General features: G+C 42.3%; 1 protein-coding gene across 2 annotated transcripts in view; it reads right to left on the bottom strand.

Moving 5' to 3' along the window:
- Window positions 1-21,090, bottom strand: part of FSHR (follicle stimulating hormone receptor) — an 84,159-nt gene that overhangs the window by 23,405 nt on the left and 39,664 nt on the right. For both annotated transcript variants that reach the window (XM_074578890.1, XM_074578889.1), the window contains exons 3-4: window positions 7,008-7,082; window positions 6,543-6,617 (exon numbers count right to left, since the gene is read on the bottom strand). In XM_074578890.1, the coding sequence (XP_074434991.1) occupies window positions 6,543-6,617; window positions 7,008-7,082 (150 nt within the window). The remainder of the gene's footprint in view (window positions 1-6,542; window positions 6,618-7,007; window positions 7,083-21,090) is intronic.

Here is a 21,090-nt window from a genome sequence, read left to right as displayed (position 1 = left end):
TGGTAACTGGATATCCTCAGATGTTGAAAAGCCAAGTTCTTATCTGTCTCATCTTATAACAAAACGCAATGCATTATGTGCAGGAAAAAAAATTAAAGAAGTACAGTGAATATTCAAGAAGCCAATTTGTGAAAGTTGCTGAAATATCATGACTGTTTTGTCTCAGGAGTCAGAGTGGTCTGACATCGCATTAGCTTAAAAATAACAGCTGTCACACGTGACCAAGAAAGCTCTGCAAAAATACCTTTGAAAAACTATTACATATAGTTAAATAGAAAGCATGATTAATGAAGCAGGTGGATTTCACAAGGCCCTTATTATTTAAAGTGCTTCTGCACTTACACTTTGTAAAAGGAGTTGGCTGAAAAAATTAGAAGCAATAGAAGAAGAACCTGTAACTCCCCCTTTACAGTATTTAAAGTACACTCTCTAAATTACTGGAGATGTACAGGGTTTCAGTTGAAAGCTGCCTTTAATTTTAAATGAGTCATATGCTAAAAATGGATGCAATTCTTTTTACGAGCCCCTTGTTAAATACAAATTATGGCGTGCATTTCCTTTAGTAGGTAAACGAAGAAGCAAACTGCTGCCAAGTAGTGTGTGGCTCATGCAGGACAGAGGAGAGATGAGGAGCCTTCCTTTCTACTGTACTTTCCCAAGGAAGTCTCGTGTTGCAGTAAGGAAAGGTGACGGCACTCTAACTTACGCTATTCAAACGCTGCTCCCAATGGCAACTTACTCCCAACATCTCAAAACGCCGCACTGGTTGGCAGGGCTTTCACCTTATATGTGTGAACAAACACATCCAAGGCCCTGGGTGATGCCATAGTCCTGGTCTTTCCAGTAATCCCAAAGCGTTCAGGGCTCTGTTTGTACTGGTGTCAACTGAGCGGCATGAGGTGAAGAGGAAAGCATCTTTGACAAATCACTACACAGCAAAGTAAATCTACAGGTGGCACAAAGGGCTGATGGCACAGGGGCACAGAACAGTGATTAGGAGCAGGAGAGGGTGTTCTTTTAATTAATTGCAGAAAAAGAGCTAAAAAAATATTTAGCTAGACTGCAGCCTAGATCTTCCCTCTCTTTTTATTCAACCAGCAAATCTCCAGAGGCCTTTAAGTGGATGATCTTGTTAGAATGTAGATAATCCAGTTTACTGAATATCTTTCCTGCAGGACAGTTTCGTCAATATATTTACCATATAACGTATACATCCTTAGTAGCCTCACTTTAAACAAGTGTCCTCTTTAATCCGTGTTACAACTGAGTCTCCCCCTTGCCATGCATAAACAGCTCGGTAAGAACCTGTTTTTTCAGCTGGCTGGTGGCTGCTTTCCAAAGCGTTAATTGTCTTTCTAAAAAGGCTTACTGGAGTCAGCACTTAAGAAAACACAGCGCTATGATCAGCAGAGAACAAAAAAAATATTTCAGAAACCAATTCCTGGAAGATTCTGGCTGCTTATCTCCAGGTATAGCAACACGCCTGCCCTTTTTTACGCCAAATTGGTAGGAGCTGGTCTGACAAAACCGGGAACGCAGTTTGGCACATCGCCTTATTGTGGGTATTTTGCTAAATTGCAAACCCAAGGTAGGCAGAGATAAACACAACATCACTCAGGAAGCGTTATTTTTGTGTCCCTTAACCATGCTGGTTACGTTATACTGCACGGGAGCCTGACTCCAGCAAGAAATTCCTCTGACTCCCGTGTCCCAGCCTTGCAGGCCACGCTGAGCCTACACGCCACAGCGCCCGCTCCGGGGGCAAAGCCTTTAACCGTGAGGCTGCCGTGCAAACGGAAGGAGGGGAGCACCACTTCTTTTTACTGAAGAGCCAACTCCACACAAAGTCGTGGGCGATTCCGTGGGCTTCGCTGCATCTGCAGCAAACAGCAGGTTTGGGTTTAGGCAGCATGCCACAGGGACACCTGTGTCAGGTCCTCCACGAAAGAACACCAGGCAGGTACAAGCAGCTGCAAGACTTCGGAGTCGGGCTCTGCTCTCCACAATGCAAACAATTTTGCAGATAAAATGCGTGCTTTTGCGACCTAAATTTCCCCTCCCCTCCAACAATCCAGCCCTACGCCCTCAAAATTGATCTGAAAGGGGCGTTACATTCCAACCTTTCTATTTTAGGCTGAGGTTGCTTAATACAGGATGACGACACATCCACTGTAAAAAAGAACTAAAGGACACAGATTACACATTAGAACTAATTTTGGAAAGAAAATAGCTTTGAAAAGCCATCACTACATTATTAAACAGACAACGCCACAGCTCTCCCTAATGAGAGCCAGATAAAAAATCTTGTACCCATGAAAAGGCCAATAAGTTACCAATTTGAAGCAGTCTGTCTCTTTGGCATATATCCAAGACGACCAATTAACAATTCTCTTCACTGCTTCTAAAAGACTGGTGAGAAGGTTAAGGTTGCATTTTTCTAGAAGGTTTAGACCATTTCAGCATTGCATTTTTTTTTTAGCTTTTTTTTTTTCTCTCCTTAGTGTTTTGTTTTTGCCGTACTAGTAATGATGGTGCAGGAGACAAAGGGAGTGGGGTGAGCGGGAAATGTATTTGTACCCAAGTTGACAGCGATAAAAGCATATTAATGTTCAACAGCTAGTGGCTGTAATGAGCCCATGAAGCTAATGAGAGGACTGACAAGGCTAGCCAGAGCTTCTTGCCTGCCCATTAATAAGACCTAGTGCCTGTACAACTATTTTTGAAGGAGCACAGAGAAAGCCTTGCAACCAACATGTTGCAAAGGTCATGAAACTGATGGGCTATGGCGCCTAGGCTCAGTCTCAGGCATTAACAACTGATTAAGTTTTCTCTCTTTTTTTTTTTTTTAAATGAAAATTGCCAGTAAACATATATTTTGCTGCAAGATTTCCTGAACTGTGTTTTAACAGTTTTGTCACAGCCACAGGGCTGTTGCGAGGAATCAGACCACACATCTCGTAGCCTGCCAGACTGCTACCACAGCTGGAAACTTCAGAAGAACCACAGCAAGCCCAGCAATGGGCAGGTACCCGAGTCCCCCTGCTTTGGCGTGATGGTTGCAGCTGGGTCTCGCTAGACCTCTAAGATATGGAGGTGCCTGTGCCAGCTGTTCTGATTGGTGGGTCAGACCAGGAGGGGCTACGGCAGGGTCCGCAGCAGAAGTCTGGGCCAAGGACCTCTCTGAGTACAGGTCTCCATCTCCATCTCTGCTGTCTCAGCGTGGACTCTTTGGGAAGCTGGCATGGACCCCAGCTGGGCAGAAAATACACCACGTGAGCAACAGGAGTGCATCCCAGCGGGACCAGCATCAGGTTTGCTTTTCCACTCACACACAACCCTGTGTATGGTTGGACAGAGTCTTCTGATCTGTTTTGTGTCAAGATATTTATGAAGCCACTTGCTATTCCTTCCTAACTTCCAGCAGTTAATGGGAGAATTAGGCTGTGATGTACAAAGGTTTGTTAGTTTCCCTTCACGGCCTTAAAATTTTTATCATTTCTCAAATAGCCGTTGATAGGTTTCTATCCACACTGATGCTTAACCCTTTTCTGAATGATTTTAAACTCTAGTCCCACATGTTTACAACCTTTTACTTCTGGATTGTGTAAAAAAACCCCACGCAAAACCACAACCAAAGCCCCCCAAAACTGTACGCAAAAACCATCAATACATTAACTCCCCTCAGCATCTTATATTTTACTAATCGTCCCTTCCTTGTACGTCACAGGAAGGTGAATACCGGGACCGGGTTACCTTTGCCAACTGCCATCTTGCAGCCTTCCATCAAGGCTTCTGCTTTCTCACTAACAGTCCTGTTCCTTCCAACAGGAAAACTCTCTGCCTTTTTAAGGAGGGGGTTTCAAAAGGGCAAGCACCAGTGACTTAAACACAGGGATGGAGAAAATGCCAGTCTTTCCTATAGCAATGTGCCAAGAGAGAGCACGAAGGTGTGACTGTACGTTGAGAGAGTGACCTGAGCATGGCGTAACTCACCATCACACTCAGCTCCCTGCTACATGGAAGGCTCCTGCATGGACTTCGGGTCCTGTTCCTGACCCCTGTGGTGTGAACTGATGTAGCTCCACTGAAGCCAAAGGTGTTGCGCTGACTTACACCCCCAGCACAGCTGCCTCAAACCTTGTCATTAGCACGAAAAGACACATTCATCTGTTCAGATGCTCGGAGCCATGAAGCCTGGACCTTTTGCACTATTTATAGTTATACCGGAGAGGGTTTTTTTTTTGCCTCCTGAAATGAAGGCACAGAGGGGATGCAGCATAAATCCATTAGTAGAAAAAACCACCAAAGATGGATTTTATCAACTTAAATTAGAGAAAATCTTTGGCACAAGAATGAATGCAAATTAAGCGGCCATGAATAAAATCAGAGGAAATTTTCTAGTCACCAAATCATTGAATTCCTGGAAAAACCTCCCCTGGAAAAAAGAGAGAAAGCAGGGAACAGTGGAGAACATCAAGAATGTCAATAAAGCACTTAATTAATGGGATGCATGGAGTGGAGCCAGTAAGAAATAGGACACAGTAGTCTGGAGAGTCTCTTCCAGTCCTGTATGCCCACAAGAGAGAAAAACATAAAAAGTACCAAAAATATGTTTTCCTCTGATTTCAGTGGGTCAGTAGAACTTGCTAAAGAGGAGCAGGGAACAGCTAGACCAGCAATACTCTGTATTTTTAATCTGTTGCTTCTATAGGTCATAGTAGAGCTGCTGCAGCTGGATTTTTATACAGATAGCATCAACGTATACGGGAGTGTGCAATGACAAATGTTCAAAAGAGGGAGCATCAACTAATGTTAAGAGAAAGACTTCTGCTACTTCAGATATTTAGAATGGGGTTTTACCTTCTCCTCATGACTTATAATTTGTGTGTCCCACATTTAAAAAATCACTGAAATGAGTGTGTTCATTAGTGTGTTCACATTTCTTCAATTTTATATGACATAAATGTGCTCTCATTCTTTCTATCCATCTATACACCTGACTACTGTACTACCCATAGCAGCTTGTTCTGGGGACTTTACATGGGATAAACAAATGCTGTGGTTTTGCTCATAGTTAGACAGAATTACTTAAAGACAGCAGTAACTGTTGAATGACTCAGACTTGAAACCAAAGGAAAAAGGCATATGATTTCCCCTCACAACAATGCAAATTTAAAGATTTATTTGCCTGCTGCCAACAGAAAATCTGTGGTTCAGTTATACACATACAAAAGTTAAAGTTTATCAAGGTGCCTGGTGAATTTGATAAAGCAGATGTCGATAAAAACACTGGGGAGAACGACAATCCTACCACAACTCTACCACATGTTCCTGTTCAATGAGGGTTTGAATTATAATGGCTTGCGTACCGCTAAATACACCTTATCTCTTAAAGTCCAAACCTTAAATCTCAAAACTCAAAGTTCACATTCAAACCAATGCCTCCTGGCATTTTTGAGCCCAGAACCTGCCAGGTGCTAGTGATTTTCAGAGACTTTAAACACCCATTAGCTTTCGGGGAGCTATACTTGTTAGACCACTGACCTGATTTCATCCCATCTTTAAGAAATTTCTAACCAGATAATTTAGCGCTTACTCTTTTGTATTCAAATGTAGAAATCCTGATCAGGCTTTTTGGATGAGTAAGGCTTCTTGTGTAAGGGAGGAAAACATGGTTAGGTCTACGTGCTCAGGCGGATGGACATATAAAAATTAAGCTAACGTCTGCTGGATCTATATGCCGTTGTTCAGTAAAGAGCACGGTGGGAGCCTATTTAACCTGCAGCCATTATAAACAATTTCTGTTAAATGAAGTTCATTGCATTTCATTGGGGTTTTAATGCAGAGGAGAGATTACTAGTCATGTTAAGATCACGTGCTACAAGCTGTGAAAATATTTTTAGGTAACAGTTTATTTTAAGGATGGATTCAATTATCACTGAATTATGATGGCAACCCCATGGGACCAGATGTGACAACCGCAGTTGTGCAAGTGACATTCTCGATGAGGCTGGCTAATGAAATAAAGCTATACCATACATCAATACATTTGTATTCTAAAGTTTTAACCATCTCACATTAAGTGTTAATGAAAACCATTGCTATAGCACTGCCATTGCTAAAGAAAAGAGAATGTGAACGCTTAAGACCACGTGTACAAAGCATACCAGAGACAGAGCCATAGCAAAGACAGATGAGAGAGATTTTGTCCCAAAGCTCTCTGGAGGACTTTCAATCCAAACCTGTTTGTATAGACATAAAAATGGCCCAGCTCCTTTTCTCGTCACTCAGTTTCAACCTGTTGCTTAGAAAGGCTCAAGGATCTTGTGTGTGGGATTTCTCCATGGACGACATTACGTTCAGCTTTTCTGAGGACTGCGTGCAGGCCTGGGGACGAAACTGTGGATTGACGATGTGCAACTACTGGGGGAAGAGGGGACATTATCCTGCCTTATCACTGAAAATGTTCAGCATAAGTTGGACAAAAAACAACTTTATCATTCAAAATGACTATAGTACTTGCAAAGAACAAAAGATCTTACAAATATCTGAGGCTCGGAAGGTGTTGGAAGGCATCTTGATCAATGTACACAAGGTTGTTGGCCTTTTCGATTCTTCTGCAAAAAGAAAGTGAAACATCAGAGGAAATATATCGATATACTGATCTTAAAATATCTCTGCCCCAGGATGTAGTGGTACTATACACTGAGATTATTTTTTTTTGACAGCAGAAGAGCCGCACAATTTCAAAAAGCAGCCTACAACACACTGGCAGACCCCACCACCTTTTGATATTGGCAGAGGTTTGAGAATAAGTTTCAGGCTGACCAGGGAAAGAAAGAGACAGTTAGATAAGAAGATGGAAAACACAAAGGGAGATTTCAAATGTTCCTGTATCACTATGAATTCTTCAGGGCTTACCTGAGCCAAACTGCAAAACCTTTGATACTTGCCTATAATGAATCTTTATAATTGTCTCCTTTGAATTTAGATTGCTCATTACTTACATTTCATGTAGTTTGGGAAGGTTGGAAAACACATTTGCTTCTATGACCTCCAAGGCATCATTCTGTGAGATCTCTCTGAAAAATAATTTAGAAGTCAAGATATTTCAAGCCATGCTATCAATAAAAAGGTGAAGCAGAGAATGGAAAAGTGAAAAATTCACATGGAACTTCTTCCAAGGTTACTGATCAGTTTTAAAAACAAGGTGGTTATCAGATAAGAAAACAGACCCCAGGAACACTGCTGAGCTGCCACCAAGGCAAACAGCAACGGTCAGGAACAGACACCTTCTGAGGCTGAAGTTTGTGTCTGTAATGGCAGTCCTGCACCTCCTGCTGTCACCATTCCCTGTGTATTAGAAGGCAGCGCCCAACCATCATTGGCAACTGGGTCTCTGACATCACTAATTACTGATAATGAAAGCTTTTAACTCAGTGAAGAAAAGAAGGGGCGAAAGGCCACCGAAATAGGGAAGACAGCTAAAATGTTCCCAACAAATAGGACACAACTTCAGCAGCAGGACACACTGCTGTCTTGACCTGATGTAAACTACAGAGATTAAGATTAAGCCACTAGCAGACACATCCTTATTAACAGGAGCTGGAGACCGCAGACGCGAAGAAGTCTTCCATACCGTGGAGAACACCCTATTTGATCTCTACTGTACACAATTAATGCCCACTTACAGGCACAGAACTGCAGAATAAAAATGGCCGGTTTTCTGTTATCAACACACCAGAATGCATCTCCTGCTCGTCCTGAGTACGTATTTCTTTGCTTCCTTAATCTGTGGGGTGGCAAAGAGATGGCTCAGGCTCTGGTGTAGTTTAGCACTCAGGAGTTCTCCTGATAAATCCAGGGGGAATTACTGCAGTGCAACCTGTCCCAGTTATGTCCCTTATGCTGCCGGTGACCAGGAAAGCCAAAGTAATGACAGCTATGCCGAAAGATTCCCCACTGCCATTCTTGGTGCAGGAAATGGTGCAAAAATGCCATTTTCCCAGGCTGAAGTCAGCTGTAGAAAGTAAAACTTGTAACACAGATATAATTCTGGGATAGTATGATGGTCTATTGGATTTTAATGGCAAGGTAACTGTGCACATCTTTGGAATGAAAGCTTCAATAAATCGTCGGATTGTAAACTGGCCAGCACTTATTCCTGGATATCTTGTTCTTTTGAAGTTACGATGATTGCAAATAGATTCAAACAGGCCTGAGGTAAAACAACAGATTGGAACAATAAATGCACAGTCAAAAAAAGAATCACAAAAATTATTACAAGTAACATAAAAAGTATTCCCCTTCCTTCTGAGTAACGACTGACCCATACCTGACAAATTACCTGTCTATTTAAGACAAACAAAAGCCTTGCAAAAGAAGGTAAGTTGTTCATCTGACCTTTTCCGCTTTAAAAAACGCCTCAGTGGTTTGATATTTTTTAGTTTAATACAAAGCTCTCCCTCTTGTTTCCTCAAAGATCTTTACAGAAGAAATCCATCTCTCCTCTGCTCTGGGAGCTCTAAACTGACCAGAGAACAAGAAAATAAAAGTACTGACAATAGGTGCTTGGTAGGGTGCGATGAGAACTGGGTTTGTTCAGCAGTGCTGACCCACCAGCTCACATGTGAACGTGTTCCTCTATTATTTGGGTTTCAGCAGCAACAAAATGCTTCGGCTCAGACTCGTATTCCTCCATGCCATGCAAGGTACACAGCCATTGCAAGGGATGTTTCAAAGAATTTCTATTATCTTCCTGTTTTCTTCAAAAATAATGCAGTATAAGATACATGGTAGAAACAATCACTCCTTATGCTGTATTTACATGACAGTACAACTCACTTGCTTAACCACAGTCTAGAAGATTTAACAACATGGGAGGTGTCTCAGACTTTTAAAATTCAGTTTGGATTTGCTTGTGCTCTTTTTGGGCGGTCAGCAGTATATTTGCCGTTCCCCACAATCTAAAAATCAGTTGTCTAGAAAAAAAAATTCACAGAAAAAGCAGAACATTTAATACCAAAAAATCCATTTAGCCAGAAAAGATTTCATGCCACTAAAGAGCTCAGGGAAAAATGTTGCAGATTTGTTGGCCTTACACAGGCAAAAAAAGTTTATTAACAAACCACAATATAGTACTGACCTCACCCGACAGATAGGGCTGTCGAGGGTAATCATTTTTTATGATCCAATCTGCTATCTAACTTTGGAACAACTTGGATGGTATACCTCTTTTAATGGAATGCTTAAAACCGAATGTTTCGGCATCAGGAGAGTGTTTTGGCTTCCTAAGAGTGGGATGGGTTCTGGGCTTTGTTTCAGTTTGAGAAATGGGAGATACAGATCTGATTAAAGTAGGGCACAAGCGGGTCACAACACTTTGGAAGGCTTGGAGAATGCATGGTTAAGGAAGGAATGAAAGAAAGGTAGGAAGATAGGAATCTCTGAACTGTTTTTTACAAGATTAAGTTTTTAAAGATTAAGTTTTTGAAAGATTAAGTTTTTAAAATAATTAAATAGCACTCGTATGAGGAGAGTGTTTCAGAGATTTGGGGAATGACTTGGCTTTAGTTCTACTATTACCATTCACATGTTCAAAGACAACAGTCATTTTTTCATAACAGGTAATGAAAATATGTCCATTTAAAATTATTTTTGCTGTCTTATAGCTCAAGCAAACAACTACTGCAGCCGTTGTAGTTATGAGCCTCTCAAAACAAGTGAAGGCAACAAAAGGGAAACTCATCAATGGCAGAAGGCAGTAACTCTTCTGGTGTCGGGCCTTGTCCTCTGTGTTCAGGGGACCGTGGGGGCTGAGGGAAAAGGACAAGACCCTCTGTCCCTTGCAATGAATTGCGCGTCCTCTGCTGCACGCTCTCTGGGAAACCCTGGTGGTGATGACCTCACTCATCATCATCGTTCTTCCCAGATGAATCACAGTTTACAGCACTAAAGTGCTGTTTTCTGACACAAGGCCGTTGCTATTCTTGGCCTTTGGGGTATCCACATACCTGTTACAGGCTGTCATTCAGGTAAGAAGCATAAATTAACAAAAAAACCCCATTCAGTTTAGGAGATCACACACTACGAAGAACGGGCAGCACTAGTCTGGGTTTTGGTTGTGTAATTTGTGTGACCAAGTTATTCGTTCCTGGCAAAAAATGCACAGGCTGCTCGTGGATAACCGCAAGAACACTATCTTGGATACAGGCATCTCTGGCACTAAAAGTACAAACCACTGCTGCTCAATCAAACAACCAACTCAGCAGACTCAGATCCTCTGTAGAGGAGAGAAAATAATACCTGCAGCAGGAGCTACAACCAGAAAAAGGGGATTGCTGGCTAGTATTTGTGCAAGCTATTTGTCTCACAGAATAAATACACACAAACAGATGATTGCTCATAATGCATATCTTATTATATGTCATCACCAGAGAAGATGGGACTGTTATTACGTTGTTTGTTTGTAATGAATGATACTATTAGCTCTACTGCTAGCTATCACAGCAAATCCAGACAGCAATTTGAGCATCATTTCTGATGCACGCAAGCCTTTGAATAGACGGTACGCAAAACAATCAGGGGCAATTTCTTAAAAAAAACGCTAAACCTCCAAAACCCCAAACCACCCAGTGGTTGCAAAGTGCTTGGGCGTCCGCTAAGCTTAGTTTCCACTGAATGCACAGCTCTCTTGAAATCAACAGCAATCCTCAAAAGCATAAATTGTTTACTCAAACACAGCCTAAAAGAGGAAAAACTATTCAGTAAAAAAGTTTTACACAGGCACAAAGGATAATTGTTTTTAATTTTTCTTCAAAGAGAATGTAAGATTTTTAAGGTGTGACAACATCACACGACTAAGAAATTTCCTCTAATTTGCCACTAACGTAGCCAACTGTAATCATTATTCCCTATTGACAAGCAACTGGCTGCAGCGTAGCATTTCCATTTCCATGTGCCAGAGCCAGTGACAGTCGGGAGAGAGATGGAAAACGAAGAGGAGGAGGAAGGTGCTGCCTCGTGGCAGTGCAGTCTTGGCTGGGTTTATCCCGGCAAAGCTGCCCTGAGGCAGGGCTGGGGGTACATCTTCGTGACATCTGCGACGGAGCCCAGCGGGAAGCATAGGAAGTGCTCCTCTTCAAACCAGCTGCGCTCAAAGCGCGACCCATAAACCTCAAGACACATTGAAATGGCCTTTTAAACAATTCTATTACAAGGGATTTATAGTTCATGGCGGTTTCTTTGTAGTCCTCTAAACAAAAAAATCTCTTAGACTAATCAAAGTCTTACAGCAAAAGCAAGACTGTATTAAACTCACAAACTAATGGCCTTGCAGCCAAGCGGTCTCACATTTCAAAATAATGAAAGAATAAAAGACTGGACATTTATGTCTTTTATGATAAGAATTCCTTTCAGGATCAGAGCGGGGCACACAGACAAGGATAGGATCATTTTTCCCCTGCTAGGAAATGTGCCTATTTAAAACAAATATGTGTGTATGTGTGTGTGCGCCTATATAGAGATAAAGAAGTTTAACACAGATGAGTAAGTGGGAACTTGTGTCAAAAGAAGAGCAAAGCATACGCGTGGCAGAAGACCAGCTTAGAGGCAGGACATCGCATCAGTCTCTCAAATGCTGCCCAGGGACGTACGCTGTCGCGCATGAAGACCTTGTAATACCAGCAGCAGGAATGACATAGAGTAACTGGTGCCCGCTTGGTGAGCTTGGCTGCATGACGGCCACAGTAAACGTGGGATTTATGGACTTCTGCATTCCGTCTCCTGGTGGCAGACGAGCAGAGGGGGCTGCCCTGTGTGTTGAGGTTTCTCAGGCACTTGTTTGGTGGCCTGCAGACATGGCACATGGTGCGAAGGGGGCATTCCTCCCCCTCCAGCCACACTGCTTTCCTCTGTAGTGCTGGGAGTGACCCACTCCCTGCAAACGCCTCCAGTTTTCCTTAAATTCCCTTCTAGAGCAGGTACGTACATGGGCTCTACGCTTAATCTGTTCGCCTCATATTTCCTGCGGTACATCATAATTGGGCCTTTTGGCCTTTTATCCTCAGCCTTTGAGGCTGTGGATTCCTGTGAACAACTTTTTCACTCTACGGGTACCTGCAATTAGCAGCGATGCTGGAGGTATCAGGTACTGGTTCCCAGAGCAGGTGGCCTCACTGGGCTCTCTGCACTGCAATAAATCAATAGTTTCACATTGATTTAAGGGAAAAGGGAAGGGAAGAAAAAAACAAAAAGGCCAAAACTTGTTATCTTTTCCCCCTTTTCTTTAAATATAAATAGTCTTTTAGAGAAATTTGCCAGGTTTGACTGATGCCACAATTTATGTCAAGCTGAAGAAGGAACTAGCAGTAGCGTGGGGTCACACAGGCAATCCTGCCCAGCATTCACTGGGCGAGCACCCCCGGAAAGAGCCAGCCATGTGTCTGAACTGAAAAATTAAACGCCTGGCTACCTCGGTCTCCATGTCGTAGATGAAGGTGCTCTTATTTCTTTCAGTCTCATCAGAAACAAGCCAGTCTGAAATCTCCTTTTGAAAACTTCCCTCTAAAGTGACAGCAAAATGCCACTACATTGATTTAAACAGGCTACAAAAGAAAAACTATTTTTCTTAAAAGTATTAGAGACTTTTGACCTTTTAAAAATAGATAGTTGACACTTTCTCCTGCCACTTTCCTTGTGAACATGAAAAACTTGTCTCCTTACCATGATTTATCGAACACGAGGGAGTTACAGGCTAATATATCTTAGCAGTTATTGGCATTTCAAAAAAGGGATTCAAGCACTGACTCTTCTCATCATCTCTTTACTTTGCTCAAGATATACACACACGTTGTACTGACCTGACTATATAAGTGGAATACCCATTTAACCAACTGAGTACTAACAGTGATTTCACACTCAAAGCGAAACAGTGTATACGTAAGTCTCTGAAGGAGATTATCAGGAGGCACCAATGCTGCATCTTCCTGCCTTCTCCAAAGGGCACGACACCATATTCTCAAATAAATCAATGCAGGCACGGGAAAAATAAAATGCAAATTTCTGCACAGCAGACAGAAGCAAAGGGGATTTTATTTCTATCGGTGCTTTAGCACCATGCCAGCAATCCAGATGAAAGCCTGTCGAGAGTTTGGTTGCATCAAATTAATTGTCCATGTAACGGTTTTAAATTGGTCTCTCTAATCTGAAAAAGCACGCGATTAGCCTGCAGAATTGGAACTGATAACGACCGGATCCAAGAGCAGAAGCCACATTGTTATAAGAATTGATTTTATAATCAGTACAGTTTGGGAAGGTAGACACCTCCTCATACTCTAGCACGAAAGGGATGTATTATACTAGTCTTAGTTTATTGCCAGCAAAGCTGAAAATAGGTGAAGCTTCGTAAAGTCAAACAAGGAAAGGCTGGGTCTTTGGAGGAAATGTCAGCTTTCTGCAGAAATGCTGGCTCCGCATAGGTGGGACAGAGACGTGGGGTTTGTAGCTCGGTGCCCTCCAGCCGCTGAGGCAGATGAACCTGCTGCCCCCTGCATTCGGGCACCGCTAAGTTTTACCTTGGACTGTGAAAGCTTGTAGGGAAGGCAGAAGAATGTCCCCAAAATAGAAACACCCACCCTAGCAATGGCACTTTTTTCTCAGACGTGATGGGCTCCAGAGGATCTTGAGGCCACACTGGCAGACAAAGCTGGTTGTTCGGCTGAGGAAGGGACCTCCTCGTTCAGAGACGCTGGCACAAGCTTCATGCCCACATCATAACTTCTTCCACGGAAATGGGCTAGCAGCACTTATTGCCACTTATCTTTTATTACTTCTCTCTTGGCTTTGATACCCAGCTAATGATAAAGAGTTTTATTCGGATGTCCTGGCCAGATGAGGAGATTACCTTTGGGATAATCACTCAGGAGAGCAGCTGAACAAGGAAAACGGGAAAATAATTTCTGGGGAAAATCAATAGGGAGAGTGTCTTGGATTGGGAGAACGAGTGGCTTCCAGGACCCAAAGTCTACAACAGCCTTTCCAAACAGACCATATTGAAGCAGATGTTCCCAGACACTTCAACAGACAGTTCTGAAATGCTTTAAGGAAGCACACATGCACAAGAGGTGCCTCTGGAGGACAGTTCATTACTAACTCCAATGCATTACAGAAACGGGAAGATCCAGAATAGCAAGTGCCTCACATATGCACAATTAAACTTTTTAGCTAAGAGGGAAAATTGTAAAAAAATCCATCTTACTCTTCAGTTCTGGCATTAAAAACCTTCCCAGGCTTATGAGAGGACTCTGAATATTCACCAGAGCAAATCATGCAGGATGTTACACCCACTTCAGTGAAAATAAATCTCCACGACTTGACCCATCAGGAGAAAAATACTAGTATTGCCTAATGTTAAATGCAATTACGAATACAGACATTATCTTCCTGCTGCTAACACCATTCCCTACATCTTTCAAATGTCCTCCTGAAGGGATTTAGGTTTCTCTTATTCAATGTTATAGTCTCCCCCCTGTGAAATACCTTTTTCCAGCACAGAGATTTCCTTCTGTCTTCTTTTCTATTTGCATTCTTCTTCCCTTCCATAAAAAATACTTGCTGTTCTCGTGGGTTGTGTCTAACTGAGGCCTTGACCCTACAAACTCTTATCCCTGAGCTTTGGCTCCAGGCTCAGCCAAGACCTTACTGCATAAATATTTGCATGATTGGGGCCCTCAGATATAACCTACCTGGGAAAGGGATCTTCTTTTATGCTTCCAAAGATAAAACCAAACCTCTGCCTTGTAGCAGACTGCCAGAGAAAACTCGAGCACCAGCAAGAAGCTACGAGTCAAAAGCTTTACGGAACAAATGTGCAATGAGGGTTATTTATCTGATTGTGATACTGTGCTATCATAAGCAGAAAAAAATACCATTAAGCCCAAATTTTCAGGTTCTGTATTGGAGGATGCCGAGATGACATTCTATACAAACATGGGAGTCACATCCAATCCCTAATCCTTTTGCCAAGTGGCTAATGACAGCAGAGAGGAGCCGTTTTCAATACATCTAGAGTCTTATTTGACAAATAACTGAACAGATCTCCATTATGAAACCCTGGAAAATCAGATGCTTCCACCTGAGGTTTCCCTGAGACAAATAACCCTTTTCACTTGCAAACACTGCAAGACTGCGCATAGACAAGAAAGTCTTAATAGGGCGAAGGGAACACATCATAAAACTTTGGCCAAAATCCAATCTATTAATGTGTTTCTATGTTTGTGACTGTATACACAAAATATTCTAATAAAAGAAATGGAAATAATAGACCCATTTCTACGCAATGGTGCTTACTCAGTTATATCAGTGAGCAGGAGCCTTTCTGCACATCTAACCCCATTTCCAAGGAAGCTGCTCACGTATGCCACAAAGGGCTTCTGCCGGAACTACGCTGTGCACTCAGGCTTGTGGAAACGCCAGACAAAAAAAGGCTTCCTGCTATCATCTGCTGTCGTAGTGCTTAAATAAGAAAGCCCTGAGACTGGACTCAGCCCTTTGAAGGGGAGTCCTCAGTTCCAGCTCCCCCAGAGGAGTCTCCGTAGGAATGAGGCAAAACTGTTGAGAACCCAAAGGCAATTCCTGGCCACTTGGGAATGACCAGTTTCTCCTACGTAAGAGCACTTTGATCTCCCTGGGAGCCTTTCTCCTCCACACTATCCTGGGTCACGTCAAACTGGGGACGTAGAAAGAAGTTGGAGCTAGAGAGGTTGCAAAAAAACCTTATCTGAAATAGTACTTCCTTCTTCATCAAGGGAAAAGTAAGTGGAATCATCCTCCCTAGCCACAGCACTTAAACAAGGAGGCTGAACAAGAAACGTGGTTTGAATAAAAAAAAAGGATGTTTTCCTTAGAAGCTGCTGTGCCTATTCCTTTGCTGTACTGCATTGCATATACTTACAAGATTTTTCTGTCTGTCCTGCTATATTGATGTAAACAAACTGGAACTTACAGTGTTTTCACAGCACACAAGCCTGGCGAAGCCTCTTTTGTTTCCAGTAAAACATTTTGAAAAAATACTACTGATGAGGGAGGAGGGAAAAAAAAAATCTTGAAGAGACCCCAAACCACAAAAATTACCATTTCATTTGGAAAAGTCATGTTGATGGAATACACTTAAAAAAAAAAAAAAAAAAGAAAATGAAATTCATCATTTCTGATTACCACCATTGCTTTAGTTGAGACTCAAGGAGATTTCAGACTCTGCAGCAGAAGGCATGGAAATCAATTGGTTTTAATATATTGGATCTGTATTTACATTAAAATTCTCCATTTTAGAGGAGTGCATATTTTCCCGTAATTTTAAATAAGTATTGTCTCTAGAAAGCACACAGCTCAACACACAAAAGGACACACGCTCAAAGGCAATCCTGCGAGAGCAATTTAGTTTTCAGATTTAAAGGAATGTTTTGAGTATGTTAAATACCGAATTAAAAACAAAAAGGCAACTGCTATTTCGTTTCATCCATCAGACCGAAAACAAAATATGTATTTTTGGATTATTTTAAGACAAAAATTAATAAACAAATATAACAGATATCACGGAACACAATCAGAGCTCCCTCTGAAAGATGTTCTGTCTTGAAGATACCCAGATCCCTAAGGATTTGTACCGCATCCCTGGGCAGGAGTGCATTTTTCTTACATGCAGAAAGGTACAGCAAACAGAAAGCAACCAGCAGTACCAGCACACACCTCATTCTCCTACACAAAGGTAACAGACTTTCATTGTATTCTCTCTATTAGTTTGAAGATGGCTCTGCAGGATGGCTCTGGTTAAGAGACTCCGCAGGTGAATCCTTCGTGCCCTATGTCAGGCCAGGAGCTTTTGGTGAGGACAGATCAGGCAGCGGTTAAGTACAAGGGCTTTTAATTTATGTTTTCCCTGGGGGCTACATTACTAGTAACATGAAGTGGGTTATTCAAAATGGCAAGCTCAGGACTTTTCTCTACAGTGGCACCTATTCAACTTGAGGAGCGTGCAAAGCCTCCCCAAACCAGATGTTTTGGTTTCATTGTTGGAGTAATTTTACTCCGATTGAGTTGATCCTAATCAAATTTAAACATGCTTCTGTCTTCTGGGGGGTTTGTTTTGTTTTGTTTGTTTGGGTTTTTTTTTGTGTGGTGGGTTTTTTGGGGTTTTTTTTGCTTTTAAGTGGCACACACTTCTCAGTAATCAATTTTATATCTTATTTTCGGTTAAATGAATGCAACTCTGCGAGCATCCAAGTCTCAAGAAGCCGTAGAGAGAATACTCCATTTATTTACGAGACCTGTTAAAAGAGATTCGTGCTACACAGTGGCTGCATTTCTGCTCACTTTTTTCTCTATGTGTTGCTAAAGTCAGTTTGAGGACATTCGTCCACTGAAGACTGAGAGGGGCAGAGAAACTCCTGTTCACTTGGATACGACGACCTGAACTCAGTACACCCCTGTCTGCCATCCAGTCCTGTGACTCCACTAGACACATTTTGCCTCATCATTCGAACTGTCCAGAAGGGTAGCAACAGGATGCACGCTCTTATATCCTCCTCCTCCTTAAAGACATGCAGATGGAGACTCGTTAGGAGAGCTAAGATTTGTGCGTGACATGACTAGTTAGTAAGGTGCCAAAAGAGGAGAAAGAAGACCCCCTTTAAACAGGGAAGAACGCCCTTGATTTTCCTTCGGGTCGCGTTTAGTTAAAAATAAGGCAAAAAGACTCAATTAGATGTGACTGGCAAAACCTTCCATGTATCTGCAGATGAGGCACAGCGCAGCCAAAGCAATCCAACCTTCCCACAGTGCCCCACAACGGAGCGTGGTCACCCACTGAGACGCCGGCTCTGCTGCAGAGCCATTTCTAAGTCTGGCCAAAAGAGGCTGAAGCTGAAAGCCAGCTGCAGCAGCCCTAGCTTGCATTGAATCACCATCTCCTGAGGGCACAGGCTGAGATCACCATCTCATGGCACGTAAACCATCAACCTACCCATGCGAAAATAAACCATTCATCACACACATGCGGGCTGGATATGAACAAGTGACCTAGAAATCTGGGGGGTTCCAAGTCCTATTAGCCTTTGCCTGAGTCATTCTCCTGTCACATGAAGCTTGTTGTCACATATTTTGTGTGGGCTGCGGGGTGTGGGGGGAAGAACAACCCAAAGTCTACTTTGTCATTTAGTCCTAAAATTACACGTAACTCACTCAACAACAAAGAAAAGAACAAAATGACTACGAAAGAGAAAAATGTGGTAGCAAGGGAAAAACTTCCTTGTTGCACATTGTGTCTTCATTTGAACTCCAGAATAAATCTGAATGAATTATATTTTTTAATTTGTTTAACTATGCTAATAGTCACCACGCACTAGTGGTTTTAGCGGCATTTTCTCTTTATATGTATGACTCAAGAATTACCATAGCAACTTGCTTCCTAATTAGCCTTCAGTTACTAACCATCAATACAATTAGACAAGGTCAGCACTGGAGTAAGCTCTATAGATTTTTAAAAAGGCTACTGAGAGTCAATAACGGCAAGAAGAGGAGGAGCAGGTTCCTAAACAATCTTCCCCAAAGGATGGTCACTGTTCTGCTATTACTCACTCTCCTATGAACAAAAGGAGTTGTGGCAAAGGAGAGCTTTACTACTTACCCATGCAGAAAGCTTTTAACCTGCCAACAAATTCACAAAATATGGAAAACAGGAGCATCCTTAGCTCTACAGATTAAAAAACACCTTACTCTCACATTGCTTGGACTGATGTTGACTGCATACCATCAAAATCAAGAATAAATGTCATAGGTTTTTATCAATGTAGCTGCACCTGAAATCAATCTCCCTGTGTTGGAAGGATGCCTGAAACCTGGAATAAGGTGATCCTGGCCAGTTCACAGGAAGATGCTCCCTGGGATTTAAACCTGTGCAGTGCTTAGCTGAGATCCCATTAGGAAGTCCTCCTTCTAGTGACCTGAGCAATTGCCCATCAGTGACACAACCTCCACCTCATTTTTACAGCCTGTTTCAGTCCTTAACATGTTCTCCCTTACCCTGAAAGCACAGTAGGATGAAAATATCATGTGCTATTCAGAGGTACTCTGGGTCCTGGAAATAAAAAACAGGCTCCTCGGTACTGACAGATGAAGGCTCATGAAAAGCCGCTTTACTTGTTAGCATGGTTAAGTCTGCTACCAAGAAACGCAGGCAAGAAGCAGCTTATTTTTAAATAGTGTGTTGTCAATTACGCCCGGGGACACGGGTGTCGCAGATGAACTATGATCTATTTACTTGCCTCTAAAAAAGTGCTGCCGCTTGGCTCTTTCCTCTGTGCCCTGCCGGAGGTTACCTCTCTGCTGTGGCTGTGCCTTCAGCCTCAGCAAATCCCGGTTCACAGCTCCGGGTCCCCAAACAGAGGGTCGGTCCTGGGGAATGGAGGAATCAAGGTGTGCCACACAGGGAAAGTGTAATGCCAAGACAGCCTGGATAGTGCCGTACGATGGCATTGCAAGCCACGAGCTTTGAGGCAGCATGTCTTTGACCTTCCTCTGTACAGAATGCCCCAAAGAACAACAAAATGATTTTTAAGCTCAAAAAAGGCATTTTTTTTATTAGAATAGAAACTAGGATAATTACCTTAAAAGCAAAACAAGCACAAAGGGAATTGGCTAGATAGAAGAGAATAGAGAAGAGTTTATACCCCCTCTCCCCTGACGTCCAGTGCCTTTGGAGGTTTGGAGTTCCTCGGTGATGTATTCAGTAATCTTTACCCATCCCTCCTGCAAAACCCTGTTCATCACCCCTGGGGCTGCTCCTTGCTCCCCAACACAGTCTTGGAGTGACACACATCCATCTCTGGGATGTAAACCTCCCGCCACTTGTAGTACCTCAAAGCTGCTCCCCTCCCAACACGCCCATGAGCCTGCAAAGGGAACGCCCAATCCCCCTTCCTCCAGGGAGCTCTGCCGCCGCCAGTTTTCATAAGGAGTGTTATCTAATTGGAAACAGAGGTAATAAATAAACAAATCCTTTTCCATGTGTTGTGCTCACCCCTTCTCACAGCACAGATGGGAAAAGCCAAAATCCTAAACATCCAGCACAAGAAGTCTTTAAAATACGGAAAATAAAGCTGAAAAACACATCATCATAAAATCTCATTTGAAATAAAAGGTAAGATTCACAAAAGGATTAGACGTGTCTAATAAGCACCTTCATTTCATAATTACAGTAGAAAGGATAAACATTTCCAGATAAAGATGTAAATCTTTGTGCTCTTGAGCAGACAAGCAAGACAGAAGTAAATGATGCTTCCAAACAACAAAGACTAGTTCCATTCAGTCCACAAGTGAAATTCTGCATTATTCCTTGTTTTAGTGGAGAAAATTCACAGCACGAAGGCAACATGGAGAGACTATTCCACGAGTTTGTGTTTAACAGCTCATTATTTGTGAGGTGCATTTCTCCTCCTCAGAAGGAAGCACCCTATGAGATGGACAAAACAAATTCTCCATATGGATGAGCTATTCCATAATTGTTCCAGAAACGTTTTCTTTAACGTCCTCCTTCAGCAATTGCCATCAGCAGCTCTCAGGGACGAGGTTCTGAACCAGGAAAGCCACCAGCCTCTCCCTGTTCCCAGTCCCTAAATCCTCTGCTGACTGCGTTGGAAAATGCACGCACACCAACAGTTTTTCAGCATTCTTCATTTCTCTCGCAATCATCTGTAATTTCCATCTGCGGTGTTGGCTCCCCAAGCATTCAAAATATTTTATGGCTCAGTATCTGTCTTCTGTTCTAAATCCTAGCAATTTAAATCTTTCCCAGACTACTCTATGTGTATATATACACATACACATGCATGCAAGGATATATACACATATCTATTCTACCATGCAGTATGGAGTTTACTCACAAAAGGTACACCATTCTTACTTATTTTTAAAGCATCTGGAACTCTTCATCAAAAACATGTTCCTGCCTGAGAAATCAAACCAAATATTCACGGTATTTTGTGAGCAAATTGTTCTTGGCTTGGTCACAAAACAAACAATGGACACAAAGAATCT

The sequence above is a fragment of the Larus michahellis genome, chromosome 3 (assembly GCF_964199755.1).
Source record: "Larus michahellis chromosome 3, bLarMic1.1, whole genome shotgun sequence".
NCBI classification, from domain to species: Eukaryota; Metazoa; Chordata; class Aves; order Charadriiformes; family Laridae; genus Larus; species Larus michahellis.
The sequence above is the reverse complement of the archived record's forward strand: the minus strand, read 5'-3'. Positions and strand labels throughout refer to the sequence as shown.